Source organism: Aptenodytes patagonicus, chromosome 22 (genome assembly GCF_965638725.1).
Source record: "Aptenodytes patagonicus chromosome 22, bAptPat1.pri.cur, whole genome shotgun sequence".
Taxonomy (NCBI): domain Eukaryota; kingdom Metazoa; phylum Chordata; class Aves; order Sphenisciformes; family Spheniscidae; genus Aptenodytes; species Aptenodytes patagonicus.
Window position 1 is genome coordinate 6,353,983 of NC_134970.1, and position 22,314 is coordinate 6,376,296.

Here is a 22,314-nt window from a genome sequence, read left to right on the forward strand (position 1 = left end):
GACCTGGCCCCAGCCTGCCCAGTCCCATGCGAGCCCGGGGGGGGATTGCAGGGGGGGCCAGGACCATGTGCTGCAGTCCCATAGGAGGGGGTAGGGGCGTGCTGCTGAATGTGCAGGTCCCGGGTGGCTATTCCTGGCAGCCCCCGCCTGCGCAGGCAGATTGGTTTGCAGGGAGGTGACAAGTGCCAGCCGAAGCCTATAAAAGTCTCCCAGCCTCTGTTCTGGCTCAGTGACCCAGTTCCCCCCTCCCAGCACAGCAGTCACCGAGCAGAGTGGAGAGTGGAGACGCCTGGTGCCAGAGCAGGGACCCCAGCTTCGGAGTCAAGATCCCAGATCTGGAGGAGACACCTTTGGTCTGGAGCAAGGACCCCAAAACAGAGCAGCGATCCCACAGCAGAGACCCCAAAACATCCTCTTTCCCAGCCCCTGGGCTTTGCAGCAATGACCGGCAAAACTGCACCTCCAGCCACAGACCCAGCTCCGGCGGCTCAAAAGAAAGAGCCAGTGCCAACACCAAAGGAAGAACCAGCAGCAGCTGCTGAGGAGCCCCCTGCCCCTGAGCATCCCCCTGCCGCAGAGCAGCCCACAGCCCCCACAGACGAGCCTGCTCCCGTCCCCATGGCAGAAGCAACTCCAGCCCCTGAAGAAGGTCCCCCGGCTCCCCCAGCTGAACCCCAAGCCCCAGCTCCTGAACCTAAGCCTGAGAAACCAAAGGCAGGTGAGGACAGGACCGGACACTGAAGGGGGGAGGGGAGATAAGCAAGGCTGGGATGGGGCATGTTGGGGTGCCGGGGTGAAGGGACAGAGGGATAAAGTCATCAAGGATATTTTTGCAGTGGGATAGGGCTGGGGGATTAGGAGGCTGGGCGGTCTGAAGACCAACATGGAGGTTGGTGATTGCCCTCCAACAGCCCTGGTACTCGAGAGTCTGTCCTCACCACTGCGGGTTTGTTACAGAGCCGCCCAGCTCCCCCTTGTCCTTGGCTGTGGAAGAAGTGAGCGAAAACTCCGTTACGTTGACCTGGAAAGCCCCGGAGCAGACAGGCCAGTCGGGCCTGGATGGATACGTGGTGGAGATCTGCAAAGATGGAAGTAGGCTTGGGCTTTCCTGCCTTGTAAGCATGGAGAGCTGGTGTGTTGCTGTGGAGGCATGGGAGAGAGCTGGGCAGAACCTGGCAGTGCGTTTCCTCGGGCACCATTTCCCTTTCTTTGCCCAAACGGGTTCATTTCAAATGGTCATTTTTTTTCAGTGGAGGAGAGGGGCTTCCCACTGGCTTCAGATAGTAGTGATGTCTTTAGCGGGGGGCTGGACCGGGTTTAATGTCACTGCCATGTCCAGCTAGAGGATGGAGGAGAGACCAGCATACCCAGAGGGTGGTCTCTGATAAGCTCCAGCTCTGCAGAGACCTGGGGTTGGGATGGTGATGCAAGACCTCATGAGGAAGAAGATGCAATTCTCACATGTTTGCCCAAAATGAAGTGCAGAAGGAATGGGGATAAGGTGGGAGGATGAGGGAGGAAAGGATCCTGGGCAGTGCAAGAGGGACTGGCATGCACCAGCAGGCAAGCCCTGCCCAAGCGAGATGGGGCTCGAGATGCCTGGAAGGAGGATGGCCGTGGTGGATGGAGGTGGGCTGGTGGGTGGCAACATTTATCTGTGGTTCTCCAGTTGCATTGCTGGTTGGTGGAATGGGGTAGGTGGATAAGACTTGTGTTTTGTGCACTCTCTTGAAGCCCTGCTTGGCTTTGGGGTGAGAGTGAATGACCTGTGTGGCTGAGGGGATCTGCAAGGGGAGGCTGAGGCTGGTGGGCTGGGTGCTGCATAAGGCTGGAGTGGTTTGGGAGACCCAGGTGGTCCGTGGGCCTTGGGAAACTTGATCTATGACCCTTGGCTGTTTAGCTCGTGGCAGGCACGATTAACACATGCTTGGCTGTGGGAGGCTTTCATCACTGGGCTGCGGATTGGGGAGGTAACCACGGATGGATGGGATGCGTGAGGAGGCCCTTGTGTGGGACAAGGAAAGATGCAACCATTCCTGGAGGGTGCTGGCTGACAGCCACCCAAAGGTCACAGTTTTGGAAGCTCTCCTAGCTTGCTTTGGGCTCAGCTGGGTGACAGGAGAGCTCTAGTCATTCAGTGATAACCACATGGGCTCCGTGACTGCTGTATTTGCGCTGGGGCAAGACCCTGGTTGGCTAAAATATGGTGAGATTTGAGTGAGGGCTGGTCTGAATAATGCCAGTGGTGAAGGGAAAGAGGAGCTGGTGGGATTTGGCTGGTCTGACGGCACTGACAGGAAAACCTCCTTGGTTTGAAAGCACACGTGGTGGCTTAGCAAACCCTGGCACATATGGGTTGCTCTAGTTGTCCGCCTGGGACACCCAGTCCTTTGGTGACTGGGGCAGTCTGTTTTCTAACTGAGAAACCTCTTAAGAGGTTTGGCACATTGCAAGGCTGTGTTAGCTGCCTGATGTGGGAGGGCTTCTATGTCTTGGCTGTGGGGTGAGTTTGAGATGCCCCTTCCAAGAAGGAGGAACAGTTGGAGAGGTCTAGATGGCTGGTGGCAGGTGATGAGCAGACCTTGTCCAATGTGGAGGATGCGCTGGGGAACATGGTGAGCCCCAACGAGTTATCCTGGGGCAGTAAGAGGAGCAGTCTGGCTGGCAGGGTGGTCAAAGGATCTTGACTACTTCCAGAAATGCACCTGGAAGGTCAGCGGGGACCATGTTTGCTGGCCTAATGCCCTTTCTTACTTGCACATAGCCTCCTGCTCAACAGTTGAGCTTCTGCCAGCATTTTGTACCCCATACTCCTTGGCAGGGTGGGGTGGTCAACCTACCCTCTAAGATACCTTTTTCTGCTAGTGCCGCAAATCATTCAGCCTTTGCAAGGAACGGGTTCTTTGCCTCTGGGTTTCACCCCCTGTGGCTTGATCCTGCTGTTTGGGGTGTGTGTCTGCCTGTCCACTGCACGCCTGAAGTACTCTGCTGGGTTCATTGTAGGTACAGACTGGACAGTTGCGAACAAGGAGCCTTTTCTTTCCACCCGGTACACAATCCAGGACCTCGGCTCCGGTGACAAGATCCATGTACGGGTGAAGGCTGTCAGCGCCAGCGGTGCCAGTGTCCCAGCTACTTTGGTGCAGCCAGTCCTCATCAGAGAGATCCTCCGTAAGTACTGCTCCTGCTGTGCATCATTCCCATGTGCTTTGTCAGCGGTACAAAGAAATCACAGTCCATCCCTGCAGCCTGAGCAGCCTCTGCCGTCTCACACGTCGTAATCCAGCCTTTGACCAAGATGTTATTCTCAATAACTCTGTTCAGTTCCCTTAGGGTGGGATGGAGTAGCTTCCTGACCTCAAGACACTGATCTTGCAGATGGTGAAGCTTTGGGGGTGAAGGGCTCAAAATGCAGAGCCACATTTTCCCATTTCATTGCAAGAGCTCAGAAGCAGTCTCACTTTCAGCACATCTCCTCTCCTTGGCCATGCTTACATCTCTCATATGCCATCACATACACATCGGACAGCTTTGTTTATTTAGCTAAGGAAAGTCAAGAGCCGGTAGTCTGGAGCATGGGAACTTTGATCATGCTGAACTCGCTAATGAATGACTTGCTCCCATGCTTAGCAAGACTCGCATTCCTCCCGGGGTGCTGCGAACGTGCTGAGGCTGATGTATGATCGCAAGGCTGGTTTTCACTTATCAAACAGCAAATACAGGTTTATTTTCCCTTTACAAAGAATTATTAATGTGGAAGTTTTCCTATTACTCAAAGAACACGTTGGAATTTTCAGCTGCTTAAAAATAGTAATAATAATAACAAAAGTTATTCCAGGAACCATCAGCTTCTCATAGGAAAAGGCTTGGAGAAGGCTATCAGCATCTGGAAAGGGTCCTGCAGGGTCTGTCCTCTTAGTCTGCTTGGAGGAGGTGAACGTGGCTTAGTGGTTGGTGTCTGCTGCTGTGTTCACCTCCAGATCTCAAAGGCATCCCACCATACCTTGTGGGACTGGGGAAACTGAAGCATGGGGGACTGGCATGAGATGCCAAATACGCAGCTCATGTTTCCCACCTCTAGTCCCGTGCTGCACCCACCAGTTCAAACCCGCTGTCCCTGCCGCCTGAGCTTTGTCCCAGCCACGTGTACTGGCTGAGAGGTGTAAACCCCAAAGAACTGGAAGACCCATGCACAACTTGCTCTTGCTCCACGCTAGTGGGTTTTTTTTCTTCTCTCTTTTCCTTTTGCTAACCGAAACTCTTCATCAGCAAACAGCACTTGCCTACTTTTGCATTTCATTTGAAATACAGCCCTGGGCACGCTGCCTGGCTTTGCTGAGGAACAAATTAGCCCTCCATGTCCCTCTGCCTCCCCGTGTCCACCCCAGTGGCGCTGGTGTGTGTTGGGTGCATGAGTCCGCTCATCTCTGCCCCATCTGTTACCTTCTGGTCTTCACATTTTATTTGGGACTGCATTTTGTACCTCTCATTGGTTCATTTATAGCATCACAAGGGATTTTAAATAGCAGCAATACAGACAGCAGAGAGTTTAAAAACAGGTGGGACGAGTGGGTTTGGGAAGTGGAGAGAGACGAGGAGAAACCAGATGAAGATTCAGTGTGGGAGTCGCATTTTACAGGGAGCCTTCACACCCGCAGCGGCATGTCACCTGGACCACCGACCTCGGCCAGCCCTCTCTGGCTGAGCAAGGCACGCGTGAGCTGGGGAAAACACCCATGAATTAACATTCCTCTGTCGAGGTCAGGTTTCTCTGCCCCGCTGAGACTGATGTGCCCAAGTGGCAGCATCAATGCATGGATCCCTGGAGCAAATAGCAGCATGAGCAGAGGAGAGCCCATCTCAGCTGTCAGCGGGGCCATGTGGGACTGCCGGGCATCTCCCTGCCCTCCCCAGCCCACCGCCGGCGTTTCACACTCACAGCTGTTTAGCCATTGCTCAGACCTGGTTTAATTCTGGCTGTGCCCCCTCCCCAGAGCTAAGCTCCAGCACGTTTAATCCGGGCAGAGACACACAGCTCTTTTATGAGGGGCTCACGTAAACCCAATGCCTCTCCAGAAGGGTCACCGAGCAGCACTGAGCCGGTAGGGTTACATGGCTGCTATTTTCACCCCGGGAAGGAGACACACGCTCCATCAGCATTCTCCAGTGGGTTTTTGCTTATCTTTGTTATGTTCCCTTGGGGACGTTAGCCTTCATTTTAAGCCTGGGGCTTTCACAGCTCTGCTGTGAGTAACCATGCACCACCTTGGTCTCTTGATGGCCTTGAGCGCACAGTGAAGGTGGAGGTCTGGCGAGCCCTGTCCTTGCTGGAAGTTGGGTTGTGTGCCTCTGGAAAGTCTGCTTTCTGAGCTGGGGGAGAAATATTTCCTAACTGGCAGATGCTGTCCTCTGCCGTGCTACTGTGTAGGCGGTACTGTGACTCTTCTGGTTAAGCCCATGTTGGTCTCCATGGCCTGGCTATAATGAGGGGGGTGAATGGTCCATTGGGTTGGTGACCTGGTATCTCAAGGATGGATATAATTTTGGGGTGCAGGCAATGGGGTAGGCTGGCATGACCCTGCAGGGAAGCAAGCACTGTCCAGGAGATGAGAGGAAAGAAGTGGCCATGTTTCTGGGTAGGATTTCTTGATGGCCAAGCAGGCGGATGTGTGGGGTGGGTTGGGGGCTGTGATTTCCTTGGCCCCACGGCATGACTTTCTGGTCCCCAGAGCTCCCGAGGATCCGCATGCCCCGTCACCTGCGGCAGACTTATGTCAGGCGTGTTGGGGATGCTGTGAACATGATGATCCCTTTCCAGGTAGGTGGATGATTTGGGATTTAATCCCCCAGGCTTTTTCACTGCAGGTTAGCTTCTGCAGTGACTTTTCTAGCCACCATGGCATGCCTGGGGCCAGCTGTGGGCTGGCTTGTCCTGGTCCCCATGTCTCATGGGCCGAGGGTGGGAGATGGGGTGGGAACTTCTCTCCCATTCCTGCCTAGCTCCCATTTTTCTTCTGCTATGTCTTTATTGATGGTGTTGGCAACGGGACAACGCCAAACACACTAGGGCATGGGCTAACTATTGCTGCTGTCTCAGCACACGAGCCCTGTTCAGCTCATGCTCCTGGCCGAGCCTGGCAGGGATCTGGCCACATACCACAGGACCCCACAGCACAACAGTGGGGGTCCCCCTGGGGAGAGCAGCTGCCTTTGGAGCAGGGCAGCCCCAGGGCTGTGTGATGGAGGGAGCGATGCTGACATTGGTGGGCCAAGCTGGAGGTCCTCTCCTCAACTATCTATCGCATACTGTCTGGGGCACCACCAAAGCATCTCCACTATGGTGTCTGCGATGGAGAAAACCAGCCCTGAAACATACTGGCCAAGCAGGGGGAAGCAAGAGGCAGAAAGCTGCCCCTGAGATGAGGGACATGTCCATGCCATGTCTCATAGGTGGTTGGGAGCCTGCGCTGGCCATGCTCCAGGCATGAATTGGCCCTGGATGCTGAATTCAAGCCCTTGCTGCTAGGCTTGAACCTGAGCTCAGTGCCTGGGCAACAGGAGCACAGCTCTGCCTGCAATGCCCTGGGCAACTAAAACTGGGCTTGCTCCATGAGGCCTTTGGGTGACCAGCATGTTCCAGCATCACCCCTGGAGCCTGATGGCTTCCCGTCAGTGGGGCTGGCAGGGATCGTCTGTAGTTTCTTCCCTGGGGACTGCTGGATGGGAGAGGCCGTATCCAGGCCACTGCTGTCTGGACAAAGTGGGGTGGCTCTGCCCACCCGTCCTTCCCAGCAGGACCCGTTGGGGCTGTACGCTCGAGCGGCTCCTAACATGCCTGTGCGGGTTGCTCCAGGGAAGGCCGCAGCCTGAGGTGATCTGGACCAAGGGTGACCAGCCCCTGGACACCAGCCACATCAACATCCGCAACACGGAGAGGGACACCATCTTCTACATCCGCGAGGCGCAGCGCAGCGATTCGGGCAAGTACGAGCTTGCTGTGCGGATAAACGGAGCGGAGGACAAGGCTACTCTGGACATCCGAGTGATTGGTAAGGCTGGGGATGGGACCCTGCAGGGTCACTCTGGGGCTCATTTTTGCCCCTTGGTTGGGGTAGCTCTTGTTCCGGGTGGGATGGGACAGGGCTCTGGGGTCCCTTGTCCAGTGGGATCTTCTCCAGGATCATGGAGGTGAACTCCTCCGGTTGGGGAGGCAGGTTTTCTGCCAGCCCATGCCCATCACAGCTTCTCATCCCTTGTGTGCTGCAACAGGGTGAGAAGAGATTGAAAGCGAGGTGCAAGGCATGGTCAAGGCACAGAATGTGGGGGGAGCAAATTAGGATGCCACCCTGTGAGGGATTGTATTTGCAGAGCCACCGGGCCCCCCCCAGAACCTGAAGCTGGTGGATGTGTGGGGCTTTAATGTGGCCCTGGAGTGGACCCCTCCGGTGGACAACGGGAACTCTGAGATCAAGGGCTACACGGTGCAGAAGTCAGACAAGAAGAGTGGGGTGAGTCTGGGCACTCCCCATGCCCTGGTGCTGGGGATGTCCTGATGGGAGAGGGGGAGCTGCACACCCCTGTCTCCCCCCACACCTTCTCCATCCTTTGGACAGCCTGCCTTTCCTCACCACTCTTTTTTTTCCTTCCAGAAATGGTTCACGGCACTGGAGCGCTGCACCCGCACCAGCTGCACCATCTCTGACCTCATCATGGGCAATACCTACTCCTTCCGGGTGTTCGCGGAAAACGCCTGTGGGCTGAGCGAGAAAGCAGCTGTCACCTCCGGGGTGGCCCACATCAAGAAGACAAGTGGGAACAAGGCCCTGGCTAAGGGGTTGGGGGTGGTGGTGGGCAAGAGGGATTCTGTCCCCGTTGGGGCTAGTGGGGCTTCCTTGGTGTTGTGGTGATGCTGCTGGGCTGGTCCCCAGGACGAGCCCTGAAGGGGTGAGGCTGTGCATCCCCAAGGCAGAGGTCCAGAGGCCCTCCTTCTACACCTCCTTTCTCCTTTGGGAAAGGCTTGTGCCATGGTCAGCCCCCTGGGAGGGATGAAGGCATGGACATCCCTGGGGTGAGATCGAAGCAGGAGCCGGGAGGGGTGAGGAACAGCCCTGGCTCTGGCCCTGCAGCTCAGGGCCAGCAGACGAAGAGACCCCTGCAGTGGTCCATCTCAGGGCCAAATCTCCAAACCAGCATCCGTCAGCCCCCCTCTCCCTCCACCTATTTCCATCCTGCTCCCTGGTAGCACACAGTGAGTTGGGGTCTCTGCCACCTGCAGAGCTTACCTCCAGCTCCTATTTCTGTGCACTGAATTTTGGGGATGGAATAGGAGATCCAGAGAGGTGCCTGGCCTGGATCCGACATGCTGCACATAGCATGCATCACGGTGTTGGTTTGCAGACCGGCATCTCCCCTGTCCCCCACAGGGACTGGGCACTAACATGGCATGGTTGGATGAGAAGGGATTTATAGACAGGGCTGGTCTGAGCTGAAGGCCAGGTCCTCGGGTCAGGCTAGATGCGGTCTGGCTTGTTATGTGAGGGAGCAGAAGTATTTTGGGGTACCTTGGGCTGAATCCCTGTGACCATGTGCTGGTCAGCCCAGGAGCCCGAGCTCTGCCTTAACCTAGAATTATTTTCTTAGAAACTGCTTACCAGCCAGAGAAGATCCCTGAGCGGGACATGATGGAGCCTCCAAAGTTCACCCAGCCCCTGACAGACCGAACCACCACCCGGGGCTACAGCACACATCTCTTCTGCTGCGTCAGGGGCTTCCCCCAGGTCAGTGGTTCCTCCATGGACAGCATCGCCTCTGCATGTGGGCAGCCGCCAGTGGGGTTTTTGCAAGGAGGCTGGAGGTGTTGGGAGACGGTTGGTCATGTTGGGTTAGGGTTGGATGAGGTTAGGGGGCTGCAGCTGCCCTCTGAGTCAAACTGGGGCAAGTTTGGGGTGTTTCTGCATGGAGATGGGAGACTGGTCTTAATTCAAGCCATGTCCTGTTTCCTTCTGCACTGGGGGAGGAAGTGTGGAGCTGTGGTTAGGGCTCAACAATGGGAGATTTAGCTCTTCAAACTACTTCTGACTGTGAATCCCACCATGGCCACCAGCTTCAGGCAGGGCCAAGGCAAAGGCAGAGGGAGGTGGCTCCATTTTGGGGCCAGTTAGATTTCTTATTTCTCTCCCTACTTTAAACAAACAAATAAATCCTGCTGCCTTCCAGCCCAAAATCATCTGGATGAAAAATCAGATGGAAATACGGGAAGACCCCAAATACATAGCGATGATTGAGCAGGGCGTCTGCTCCCTGGAAATCCGCAAGCCCAGCCCTTTTGATGGGGGCATCTACACCTGCAAAGCTGTGAACCCCTTGGGGGAAGCCTCAGTAGACTGCAAACTTGATGTGAAAGGTAAGATTGGCCGAGGAGATAGAGGAGCAAGTCTCCTTGCCTGCCTTTTCCTGTTCTCACTTTCACAGTGGTGTGGTTTGTCTCTGTTTTGTGTTGATCCTGGTGATGGGGGAACCTAAGGACACTGGGCAGCCCTGTGGAGCTGGAGCTTCAGGCTTCTTGGGTTTATGGTCTTGAAGCATCTTGAAATCTCCTTCCCTCATTCATGGCCAAAAAATGAGGAGAAAACCAGAAACTGCAGAGCCAAAGGCCCAGAGGTGCTGGTGGAGGCTGGGACAGTCGCTTGCTCCTCACTGCGTCTAACAGCACTTGTGTCCCAAGCCATCCACAAGCCATGTGTGCGGGGGCTGTGCTGAACCCCCTCCACTTGCACCTGGGTTGTTCTGATTCATGTCTCGGGATCCTGCCCAGACTTTCCAGCTCACATTTCCCTGCCTCAGCAGAGAACCCAGCCCAGCCCTTGCATGGAGGTGCCCCGCTTTGCTCCCCACAGACGCCTCCTCTGCGTGGTGCAGACCCGCCGTGGCATGCAGGAGGATGCATGCCCACACACTACACACATATTCCTCAAGTGGCGGTGTGTCCTTAGACACATGTCATTTTTATTATTTCTCCTCCCATGGCTTCCCAGCACACGCTTGCCCCGAGACATGCTCTGCCCTACTTCCCACGCAGGCATGGCTCCAATCCAGCAGGCGCCAGGCACCCTCGGTCCCTGATGAAGCTTCAGGGCTGCCGGTGTGGCACGGGGTTGGTGCTTGGCTCTGCAGCAGCTGGTGCCAGGGCTTCCAGCCGGTACAGCGAGCACTGACCCAGCTGGCCTCGGCCACACTGCCCTGCAGGCAGGGCTGTCAGTGCAGCCATGCAGGCAGCATGGTGAAGTCAGCCAGGAGGATGAGCTTGTCATTGTGCTGGGGACACAAAGCACCTGGGAGTCACCCAGGCTGGGATCTTGGGGGCAAGCTGGCCAGGAGCAGGCAGTGATGGTGGTGTGTGTGATTGCTCGGAGCATGTGTGCACAGGGATGGGGTGCGTAGGTGCACGCTGGTGTGCGCACATGAGCAGATTGGTTATGCCCTGGCTCACTTTTGGAAGTCAAAAGGGGAATAAGATGAGGGGAGTTCAGGGGCTTTATATCTCCTGTGCTCTCCTGCAGTGCCCCAGTGAGGACAGATCAGAGGGCAAGACAAAGAGCAAGGTAGGTCTGGGTTGGGGCTGTGGGATGGAGGGAGGGTGGATCACTTCATTGGGGATGGAGTGGGTTGAGTGTCCTGGATTAGCCCTTGTCACCTGCCGATGGAGCCCCAGCTCGGGTCTTCCTCATCCCATGGCTGGAGATGCACTGGTGGGGTGGGATGCTGCAGAGTCTGAGAGAAACCTGCCCCTTTGCAAGGTGGAGGGAGGGCTGTATGTATGGCCAGGAGGACAAAGATGCATGTGGAGACTGGTGTGCCTGGCAGATGCATGGGCAGCATGGTGGGCAGAGCCCAAATTTGCAGGCAGGGCTCAGAGACCTGGGGCACCAGGCACATGAGGGGCAGGTACTGGGGCTGGGGGCAGGTATAAAGGGGTGTGAAATGGGGCTGCGGGGTGGAAAAGCAGAGTTAAAGGGTTGCATCTGAATTTTGTGGGGCAGGAGAGGGTGGAAGAGCTGGGCTGGGTTTGTCTTGCGTTAGAGCTATAGCTGGGACATGGTTTCCCATCTCATCTCTGACCACTGGTCTCTCGGCAGTGGTGCCCTCACAGGACTCAGATCTCGTTCCTTTACCCCAGGTGGATGCTGCAGCTGCTGTGCTGTAGCGTGGCACATGGTGATGCTCCTGGCCATGGCCTCTGCTGCCTGCGGGCCTGCCCCCTCCCTGGCAGTGCTCTGGGGGGGGTCTGCACCTCAGCCTGCCATGGCATGTTCCTCTCTGAATGTGTCCTTAGCTGTGACAATAAAATGAGCCCATATGAGGGGCTTTGGTCCTTATATAAAAACCCAAACCACTCTGTCCTTCTTGTTGTGGTGTTGGCTTGGGTGGGGGGAGGTAGAGGGGAGAGAGCTACCAGGTATGCTACGGGTTCATATAGCATCTCACTGAACCATGGGTGGAAGAGATGGTTTTTGGAAAGAAGGGACCAGCTTTATAAAATACATATGAAGAAAACTAAACCAGAAGCAACCCAACAAGGAGAAGGAGGAGGATCGGGAAAAGTTTCCTTCTGGAGCTGGAGAATGATTCTGGCTTGGGGGGGGGGAAATAGCAACATCAAAACTGTGGCATGTCGATGCTTCTTCATCGAAGCACAATTTCTTTATCTTGCCAGTGATGCAATGATCCAGCCGTGCACTGCCACCAGCATCCCCTCCCCGTGGCATGAGATGGCGGCGCAGGACATGCCGATGCATTATCCGGAGGAAGAGGAATCGGCCCCATTAGCTACTGATAGCTCATGTGCAAAAAGATGACTTGTTACTTACAGCTCTGAGACAGCTCGGGTCAGGTGCTGTTTATTAACAGAGAGCCCAGACAGATCTATCAAGTTGACTAAGTGCATCATTAACCAGGGTTCAGCAGCGCGGTGTACCTCCTCCGCCAGCACAACCTCCCTCTCGGGCTGATGGGTCTGGCACGTGGGTGAGGGCATCTCCCAGCCACGTGCCAGCTTGGTCATGGGGCCAGACCTGGATCCTGCATATGCCAGAGAAAGGCATATCCCGGCAGGCCCTGGCACTGCAAACGTGGGTGCAAATCCAGCCTGGGCACCCGCAGATCTGAGCCCAGCCCGCCCTTGGTGCCACTGGAGAGCAAAGCCAGGCAGTGCCTACGGCTAAAATAGCTGACCCCTCTCTGCAGCATCTCTCCTGCACAGCCCCTGTGCTTTGTCCCCGTCTGCGCCCAGTCACCTACTCTCCATGCCCAAGCTGAAGTCCATGGGGGTACTGCTGTTCCCAGGGGCTCAGCACCAGCACAGCACTGTCCACACCAGACATTGTTTCCACCATCAGAGGGCATTGTCGGATTAATTTTTATCCCAGCTGATGGTCAGGCTGGTTTATTGAGGTGGTTGGGGTTAGCGATGATGCCACCGGGATGGAGGTTGCAGTCCAGCTGGCAGGTTGAGAGCAGGTCTTCCCCTGGCATGGTCACACCTGGCCTTGGACACTGATGGGGATGTCCTGGCCCCCCTTGGTGTCCCTGGCATCTCAGCATGTGGCTTTGGCCAGTGGGAGCCTTGGGGGACAGGGGCTGGGAGTGGTCTGTGTTAGCCAGGGGTTTGCTGACACAGGGGAGAAGCAGCATCTCCAAGACTGTGTCACGCTGCACACTGTGCCCTTTCCAGACTCTTAATGCCATCCTACAGGGCAAAGACCATGATTATAACCCAGCAGGGGACCGGGGTGGGTAACAGCATCCACTCTTAGTGAGCTCTCCTGGGGAAAGGTCCAGAGAGCATGGAGTGGAAAAATCCACTAGATGTTTTTTTCTGAAAGCAATCATTCACATGCCTTTTAATTTATGAGCATCCCAGTCGTCAGGTTTCTGGGCACCTTAGCAAGGATCAGGCAAAAGCATCAGTTCCAGGAAAGCAGCCTCTTGCAGACATAAGATGCAAGTGGGAATCAGACCTGTGCTCGGTAAACAGCAGCCCTAATCTGAGGCCAAGCTGCTGCTGTGCAAAGGGACCATGGGCATGGGATAGGGGGGGTCCTCTCTGCGCTAGCCTGGGGTTGCAACATCCTCAGGTGCTACTGATAAAGGATTTTGGGTTCTTCACCTCGAGGAGGCTGAGCGGGTGTTCAGGGCCCCTCCATCACGATGAGCCCCAAGGAAAGGATTTGCTCCTGTCCTTGCCATTGCTCTTCTGCTCTGCTCCTGTTTTGCCCAGTGTGGTCTGAGCCAGGAGCCTGGATATGATACATTGAGGCCCTTGCAAAATGTGAGAGGCTGAGCCCCTCATCTCCTCTCTTTGCTGCCCTCCTCTTCCTCTCAGAGAAATGGAGGAACTCCCTCCAGGCTAAACAGAGCTGGCTGCAGCAGCAGGAGAAGGGGACACCCAGCAGCCCCATTGCCTGTGCTACATGTGCACAGCATTGCTCTCCATAGCCAGCTAAAGAGCCACCCATAAATCTTGGCGGGTGGCTAGCCATCCAAGGTCCTTTTCCTCTCTGCACCCTCTCCCAGCCCCTGCGGGAACTTGCTGCAGTCACTTTGCCCATTGGTGACGTCCGAGGGGCATGACCCTCCTGGGGCAGGGGAAGGGTCATAGAAAGTGTGTTTCCAATGGGAGGCTGGTGAACAAGGGATGCTGATAAGAAAAGAATCCCAATTAACTCAGATTAACTCTTCCCGCCACCTCTTCAGCCCTGGAAGAGATCCTGCTGCAGAGCAGGGACTGGCAGCGTGGCTGCCAGCATCCATAGGGACCACAGAGCTGGGTGGGGGTGATGGTCCATCTCCAGCCACCTCCTCCTCAATGTGACCAACAACACACCCTGCCCATGGCTAAACCTGCGTGGGGCGGGGGGGGAATGCCCCTGTGGCAGCATCAACACTGACACAGTGGCCTGCAGCCCTCCCCCACTTGCCCCCAAATGGGCGCAGGTGCCTCTCTGCTCCCCTGGGCCATGGAGGTGGCTGCATTAACACACAAGGCTTGGGTCAAAAGGGTTTGGCTGCAGGGGGGGGTGGTAGGGAGTGACATGGGAGAGATGAGACAAACAGGGGCTGGGAGACTTGCTACTGCCTTGCACAGAAGACAGGCAGGAGAAAAGAGGGAAAAATGACTCAAAGCCAAAGTAAAAGGAGAGAGAAGACACATGGAGGGGACACAGCTCCCTGGGTGTAGCTCGCAGGGGTGGTGGGTGCTGCTGGGGTCCATGGGGAGCCATCGGGGCAGCAAAGGGTACTTCTTGCAGAGTACTCTGGGGTTATGCTTGAGTTTCCTTTTCCCTCTACCTGCCTCTCTGGTAGCGTTGAGAGTTGGAGTCTGACCCTTTGCTCTGTGGGGATGGTGGGTTCATCACCCCGTGGGTGCTGGCATTGCCATGGGATGCCTTTTCCTACCTCTTCCCATGTCTCAGCCCAGCTCACCTCTCCCTGGTTATGGAAGGGAAAGAATGGGCTTGAAAGCTCCCAGCTTCAGAGCTGCAGAAATCACATTGCCCTGGGTTTTCCTGGTTCTCAGCAGCTTCACTCCCACCGGGGCACACCTTTGCCCCAGTGCCCAGGTACCCCCATGGGTCCATGGATGGGGGGGCCAGAGCGTGAGGTGCCCCCAGCATCACTGACTGCCGCGCTCCAAGGAGGCAGAGGTCTCTATCAATGGCAGAGGACCTCCTGGGTGGTTTTTATCATTTCACTTTATTTGCATGAAGATAAACTGCGCCTTTGTCTGTACAATTTCTCCTTAAATACTTGGCAACCATTAAAAAAATGAAAAACAAAAACAAACAGGGAAAAAAAAAGGAAAGGAACAGTGCAGGCTACAATATCAAAACAGTACGATGCTTGTGAATAAATAACCTCCTGGGGCAGCTGGGGGACACGGCTGTTCGGATTGCACAGGGCTGGCGAACCCAGCCTTTCCAGGTCCTCACCACCCCTTCCCCTGACAGCAGGAACTGTGGCCAGATGGGGACCGGGCTGGGCACGGAGGACTCCTCTCTGCTCTCTCCCAGCTCCTAGTTGCCCGTCTCGGCTGTGGTGGTCCTGGCATTTTTGTTGGTTTTGCAGCAGAAATACTGGTTCCAGATCTGCAGGAAGGCTGTCCGGAACTTCTTTATCCTGAAGGCGTAGACGATGGGGTTCATGGCCGAGTTGCCGTGGGTGAGGAAGATGGCAATGTAGGTGAGGATGTGCGGCGTCTCGCAGGATGGGCAGAACAAGGTGATGCAGTTGAGGATGTGCAGAGGGAGCCAGCTGAGCGCGAAGAGGAAGAGGACCAGTGCTAATGACTTGGCGATCTTCAGCTCCTTCCCATAATACTTCTGGGGGTCATTGGAGCTGGAGGAGACCTTCTTGTTGAGTTGCTTGCGGATGAGGTTGAAGACTTCCAGGTAGATGAGCAGCATCAGCAACAGGGGAGGCAGGACCCAAACGAAGAAGTTGAAGTACACCATGTACTCCATGCTGATGACCGTCTCAAACTGGCACTTGATGACAAACTCTGTGTGGCTGGCGTTCAGCTCCTGAGTCCTCCGCATCTTGTTCAGGTTGTTCCAGCCAAACATAGGAGTGAGTCCCACCAGAAAGGAGACGATCCAACAGCAAGCAATGGCCACTGCTGCCCGCCGGGGTGTCACCACGCTCTTATAACTGTGGAGGAGACAAAAACCACAGGAAAGAATTAAACACAAGTGGGATGCTCTGCCTGGGGGTTAAGACTGCTCCACGTGGGGTGGCAATGCCCATGCTGAGATGGCAATGCTCCTCACTCCCTTGGCAATCGGTAACAGCTTGTCCTGATAGATGCGTTAACGGACTGGTTTCTCTGCTTGTGCCCTGGGGACCCTCACCCCATCTCCCACCACCACCTCCAGCCCCAGAGGTGGGCAGAGACCTCAGACATGATCCTGGAGCTCTGGGGGTTGATGCCAAGCCAGGAAATGCATTAGCAACCTGGATCGTGCCTGTGTGTTCCACCCTCATATCCGGAGGGGTTTCATGTCGCTCCGGCAGCCCACCTTACATGTGAGCACCCTACACCCAGAGCAGCAGGTTACCCTTTCCTCCCCTCATGCACCAGCCCTGCCAGCACCCTGTCCCAGACAATTCCCCCTGCGCCACGGGAGGAAATCGCCAGCAAAAGCATCCTCTGGGACCCGCCGGGCTGGAGGAAGGATCTGCCAGTGCTAATGGACCCCTGGGGAAGCTTCTGGGCACAGCCTGTTTCATTTCCTAATGTGCTGGGCTGATCGACAAAACCCTCTTTCCTAATGGGCTGGTGCCAAAGGATGGAGGAGGAGGAGAGCTGTGCTCTGGCTGGGCTCTGCTCCCTCCCTGATGGCACTGGGGAGCACACCGGGGCTGGGCTCGTCTCTCCAGAGCTCTCCAGGCGGGAAGCGGAGCCTGCTAGGTTGATTTTTCCCCCCGGCCCTCGAAAGAAAGCTTCTCCTTGGAGGCCAAGAAGATTCGCAGCCCAAGTGTTATTGCTTTCCACTGGAGGGAGCTGAACAAAGAACGTTTTTCTGACTGTTTGCTGGGTTTTTCAGTGATGCTGGTGTTAACCCGGCCATGGGGACCATGTGGGGGCGACTGGCAAACCTGGATCTCCATCCTGATGCTGAGAGCTCCCTGCTGCGTGTCTGCAGCTTTTGGCTGTGGTGAAAAAATGGAGCATTTTGGGGCTTTTTAATACAGCCAAGGACCCAAACCCACTCTCCCTCCCCCTTGAAGGTCCCTTCTCAAGGCCCATCTCATGGGCAAGGTGTCAGGGTGGGAACATGGAGGTGCACAGGGCAGAGGGTGGGACATGGGTCCCAGGAGTCCAGAGGGTCCAGAGCCATCGGTCCCTGACAGCTTTCCTGAATGAACCCCCTCTGGTCTGGGAAAAGATTCCCAGCATCGCAGAGGCAGCCAGGTCCCGTGGGAAGGAGGTGGCAATGCAGGCTGCTCTTTCCTCTGAGATCCGAGGCTGGAGCCGGAGGGTGATTTATTCCTTGTGAGGAGGAGAGAGGGCAGGAGACCCTGAGAAAGGCGCAGGGCAGGGAGAGCTGGGGCATGGGGAGGACGAGGGGTGGTAGGAGAGCACCAGTGTTGTGGGCCAAGCGAAGGGAAAAGTGGGGGAGGCCCATGGGAGCGGCGGGTGGCAGAGGGATACCGGAGGCTCCCATGAGGCTGTGTGCTGGCCTGTGCACCCCACGTCAACTGATAACAGGTCCTTGGGGAGGGCTGATGTGCCCTTCCAGCCGTGACACCCCACTCCCGCCTCCCCAGGCTCGATCAGCTCGGGGGGGGCGACACTAGAAATAAGAGCACCAACTCCTCTGCTCTAGCTCCTTCCCTCTTTGCAATCCCTGCAAGCCATGTCCCATCTCCCCACTCCTCAGGTTTCTAGGGTCTTCTACTGATTTTGCTGAACACACTGCCATCCCAGGTGCTCCCTGCCCTGCAGAGCTGTGCAACAGCCATCGCTGGAGAGACAAGGCTGCTGAGCAGCAGCGGTGCCACCGTGGTCCCCAGACACCCTCCCAGGGCTTGCAGCCAGCACCCAGGCATGGAGCTGCTCCCAGAGCACCCACCCCTTCTCCCCCTGCCCTCATGCCTGTGTTGCGGGAGCACAGGGGACAGAGTGAGCACTGAGACCCTGTTGTTAGTCATGAACCAGGGTCGGATGAAGGGATGCAATGTTCACTCTTGCAGCCAAAGCAGAGGAGATGGGGAATGGCTGCAGGGGGCCCAGCCGAGATGGTCCCGGCCCTCCGCAGCTCCAGAACATTGTGTGTTGTTGCAGATGGCTATCAGGACAGCTGCAGAGGTCGTGCAGACCTCAGGTCCCTGGATGCACGCAAGCTCACATGGTCCAGAGTGTATAACACACACGTAGCAGAACAACTGCCCCACACGCTGCTGACTGCTCGTCCACCTCCGCACTTCAGTGCACGTCCCTCCCACCTCCTCACTGCACATCTGTCCTCCTTGCTGCACATCCATCCCTCCTCGATGCAAATCCATCCCTTCTCAATACACATCCATCCCTCTTTGCCTCACATTGATGCCCCCACCTCGCTGCACATCCGTCCCTCCTCCTTGCTGCACATCCATCGCCGCCACCTCGCTGCACATGCCTGGCCTGACACACACAACAGTTTGAGCATCAGGACCTGGCTCTCCCTGCTCCTTGCTTCACTTCGCACTGTGAGGCTTAAGCGCGGCACTGCAGAAGCAGCCGGCAGCTGAGAGCAAAGCCTGTCCGTGCATCCCCCTGCACGTGTGCACCACGGTCACAGGAACCATGGCTGAACCTGAAAAATCCATAGAAAACAGTAACATTTGGAGCTGGGGCTTTTGTTCCTTTTGCTCCTTCAAGCAACAAGCCAAGGGCAGAGGCAGCTGCAACACCCTGAAGGGAAATGTGCTCCCCGGGGGCTCACGTGTGCCCAATGTCCCCTGTCAGCCCTACATGGAGAATGACAAAAGCCATAAAATGACTCTGAGTTCCTCCTCCGTCCACCCCACAGGGTCTGACCATGCAGCTCTCATGGGGCTCAGCTGCTCTGAAGGCTGCAAACCCTACTTAAAGGAGGGAATGCAAGATCCCACCTAATGCTCAACCCCATGGCACAGGGCGTTTGGTGGGGGGCAATTAGCAGAGGGGTCAGGGACAGACTTTGCTGTTCCCGTGTTTCTTCCTTGGTTATGCCATAAAGAAAAAGCTTTTCCTATTTACCTCATTTTGCATTAATATGATAGGGCTAGCGCTTGGGATGGGTCTGGGAGGCAGAAGCACTAGAAAATGCTGATAATGGCTCACAATTAATAAATAATCTTATTATTATTATTATCATCAGCATTGGAACAATTGCTAGAAACATTGCAATTTTATTACTACTGTTATTTTTATTAACAGCTGCGACTAAAACATCCATGATAATAGTCACCACCATCGTCATACAATTTGGGTTTGTTTCCTTTGTCTGTGGGGTTTTGAGCCTGACCATAATTGCTAGATTTTCCTCCTGTCCTCCCTCACTGGCAGTTTTTGCCCCACAGAGATGGGCATCGCCCCAAGTCCTCCTGGATGTCCTGCCAAGGCCAGGCGAAAGGAGCCTGGAGGGAGCACAGCAACCATCCAGCCTCACTAATATGCCGGTGAAATGGGATGGGCAGGAGCTTTGGTTTGGTGTGGAATAAAAATGTCTTTGAGGTTTGGAAAATAATGCAAAGAGGCAAAATATCAATTATTGATAGAGTGCTGTTTGCATCCCCAAGGAAGAGCAAGAAGTGATGGTTGGAGGCGGAGGCAGACAAATTGTCCTCAAGGGCCGTGCAGAGCTAACGGGGAGACATGGAGCAAGCTCCTCCAGGGACAGATGCTGCCTTGTGATGAGATGCTCCAGGAGATGTTGTAGGCAAAGTTTCTTGGGCTGAGGATGGAGTCACTGGGGGAAGATGCTGAGGCCTCTTTTCTCCAGGAGATCATGAAATGCTCCCCGGGTCCTCACCCCGAGGACACTATCCACCCTTCTTCCCTTTTGCTCATCATTCCCAGACTAGATTCAACTTCTTCTGCCACATCTTGATGTGGCCAGACCTCTGCATGCCTCTCCGCTGCAGCCAAGGGAGCCCACCTCAGCCCAGGACAGGCTCTTTAGGTGTCTGGCATTGAGTGGGCAAAGCCCCCATGGCCATCTGACATATCAGAACACATCTGAAAACAAATGGAGAGCGGTGTATTCATTGTGTTTCTATTGATTTGACTTTTGTCTTGGGGTCTGTCTCCCAAGAGAGAGACGAGGGCTCATTTCCTAGATCTCCAACCCACTGGTCAATCCAAATCTAACACTCACAAAACATCTCCTCTTGTTGATCCTCTTGGTTGAAAAAGCTTCAAAGATTCCAGGTCTGATTTGAATAAAATTTGTTTGTTTTTTAGTATTTCTGTGAATATCCTTTTTGTCCAAAAAATACTTGCAGTTGTCCAGCCAGCCCCAAGATGTGGCTTTGCTGGTCCTTGCTCTGGTAGGGTTTATTGCAGTGCAATTCCTGGGGAATTAATTCACTAATGAAGGCAGGCTATCGCTAATGAAATGAAGCTGGAGCCAACGTGGTAGGAGGAAAGGAGGCCAAGCTGACATGAAGCTCATCTGCATTATGAACGCAGCAAGGAAAAGCAGCCAGAGCATGTCCTGATCTAATTGAAAATCTCTAGACAAAAGTGCTTTGACCTCAGAGGATTTTGGTTTCTGCTCCTTTTTCCTGGCTGTATCTTTGCTTCAGATCTTTCAGTGTCCTGGAGGCTGCTGGGTGGGAAAACTCAGATGTCAGTGTTCAAAGCTGCTCAGAAATGCAAAGCTGAGAAATGAGAAGTGGCATTCAGGTTCTGTGAGGGCCAATCTCAGCTGCGGCTCAGGGCGGGGATGAGGAGGTCCCTGGGCACCTGCACAAGGTGGGAAGTGCTGCAGAAGGGACACTGCGTGACAGAGGAACCCTAATCATGGCTCCTTTGCCACCTCTAACCTTGGACGTGAAAAGTTTATTCCTTCTTCGGTCTCTTGCTTTGGCTATTTTCCTCCTTCCCTTCAGATCTCTTTTGGGTTTCATTTAGGTAAAACCCCTAAGTTCAAAGTCTTGAAGGTTATCAAGGATTTGAAGGTGTATTAAAATGTCTAAAAAGGTCTGCTAGCATTGGATAAATGTCTCAGCACCAACGTCCCCCTTGCATCATTTGAGCGCATCTCCTATTTGTTCACATCCCTCCTATGTGGCAGTTGGGAGCTTTGTGGCTCTTCGGGGTCAAATACCAGCTGCTCAGCCCTTCACACTCCTGACAGCATCCATCCAACAACTGCAGCAAGTCAACGCTAGTGATGGGCCCGTGTTGTCCGCAAACACGGCTTGAGCTGTTGGATGGCTCCCATCATGAAGGCATTTCACACCCTCCTGCATCATCCTGGCAACTCTCAGAGCTGCATGTTGCTGAAACATGGTCACATCACTTCTGGTTTTCCACCTTGGAAGAAATGTGGGTTTGTGACCGCTGGTAGGTGTGTCGCCATGTGAATGGTGGCCTTGGGAGGGACAGATGTCAACCAACATCAGCCAAAGCTGGGAGCTGGATGGAGCTCTCCATGACAGCCTGTTCCTACAAATGCTCGGAAGGGAGGAGACTGGCCCTATCAGCATCTCCTCTGGGATGCGTGGGGGATTGTCCTGATCCCAAAATCCCAGACTTGTTGGTTGTCAGATGCCAGCTGGCAAGTAAAAATGTAAAAAACTGGTCCAAAACCCATGGAGAGTCTTTCAGGTAAGCCAGAAGAGTGCATCCTTCTGCAGCAAGGACATTGGTGTTGGTTGGTGATAGAGCCCCTGTCCTGCACCAAAATAGCCCAGCAGCCTCCATCAACACAGTATTTCCAGCCTGACACCGATGTCCTACCACAGAGACACCTCCTAGTGCTCCAAAGGGACTGGGAGGACGCAAGGTGCCCTGTGCACTGTTCCCTCCCAGCACCTCTGGTTGGTTGGTCTGCAAGAAATTTGAGCTGTGGGAGAAACCTGAGAAGTGCCAGCAGGCCCCTGGGACAAGAGGGGACAGGGGGACATGGTGGGAAAGGACAGGCCAGGTGGCTGCAGCAAGGCAGTTTCTGCCGTCCTGGCCTCAGACTCCTCGCGTGACCTTGAGGAACTGATTTAAAAGGAGCTGAGGAGGAAAATCCCCACCTGACACCGTACCCACGTCTGTTTGCTTAGGGTGAGCGAGAGCTCAGCTGGAGGGGAGTGTCGGGTGAGGACAACACTGGCTTTTCTACAGGTCACACTTTCAGTGGGGCTGCAGCGAGTTCCCACAATAGGAGAGGCAGGAACAGACATCTTTTACCCACCACTGATGCAGATGGGGCTGCATCCCAAATCTCTACCTAGAACCTCTCTGGCACCCATCGAGACAGAGCGCAGGTCAGGGCTGCCCTGCTCCCATCATCACCAGCTGCCCCAGTCTGGAGCACGCACTGGGACACCCAGGGGACTGCGGGAGAGGGGTGCTCAGTGCTCCCTGAGCCGTGTGCTGCAAGAAGAGGTGGGGGCAGGAGGTCCAAAGCTGGGAGTCTGCGAGGGGGTCCAGGGATGGATGTCCCCAGTGGGTGCCAGGTCCTCCCTGCCACGCTGCTGTGAGTCCCCCTGTGTGCAATGAGCCATAATTTCAGAGGTCACAGCTGGCACCACAGCCGGAGCAGCGCCTTGCAGAGGGGCAGAGCAGGGCTGGGG

General features: G+C 55.2%; 2 protein-coding genes across 4 annotated transcripts in view; one reads left to right on the top strand and one right to left on the bottom strand.

Annotated features, from left to right (window-relative positions):
- The first annotated feature begins 234 nt into the window (after positions 1 to 234).
- On the top strand, positions 235 to 11,925 carry MYBPH (myosin binding protein H). Of its 3 annotated transcripts, none has more exons than XM_076357999.1 (11): positions 235 to 718; positions 958 to 1,092; positions 3,004 to 3,171; positions 5,730 to 5,818; positions 6,854 to 7,049; positions 7,369 to 7,508; positions 7,650 to 7,809; positions 8,641 to 8,777; positions 9,217 to 9,403; positions 10,560 to 10,601; positions 11,714 to 11,925. In XM_076357999.1, exons 1-10 carry the CDS (start codon positions 442 to 444, stop codon positions 10,568 to 10,570), a joined length of 1,500 nt encoding a protein of 499 aa, XP_076214114.1. In that variant the 5' UTR covers positions 235 to 441; the 3' UTR covers positions 10,571 to 10,601; positions 11,714 to 11,925. The 3 variants fall into 3 exon arrangements, with proteins under 3 accessions (XP_076214114.1, XP_076214113.1, XP_076214111.1); XM_076357998.1 differs by lacking the exon at positions 11,714 to 11,925 and adding an exon at positions 11,136 to 11,383; XM_076357996.1 differs by lacking the exon at positions 11,714 to 11,925 and adding an exon at positions 11,177 to 11,383.
- Positions 11,926 to 14,732: 2,807 nt separating this feature from the next.
- The window catches only part of ADORA1 (adenosine A1 receptor), a 29,048-nt gene continuing 21,466 nt past the window's right edge, over positions 14,733 to 22,314 (bottom strand). The window contains exon 3 of the mRNA XM_076358154.1: positions 14,733 to 15,705. Within this exon, the coding sequence (XP_076214269.1) occupies positions 15,072 to 15,705 (634 nt within the window). The 3' untranslated portion in view covers positions 14,733 to 15,071. The remainder of the gene's footprint in view (positions 15,706 to 22,314) is intronic.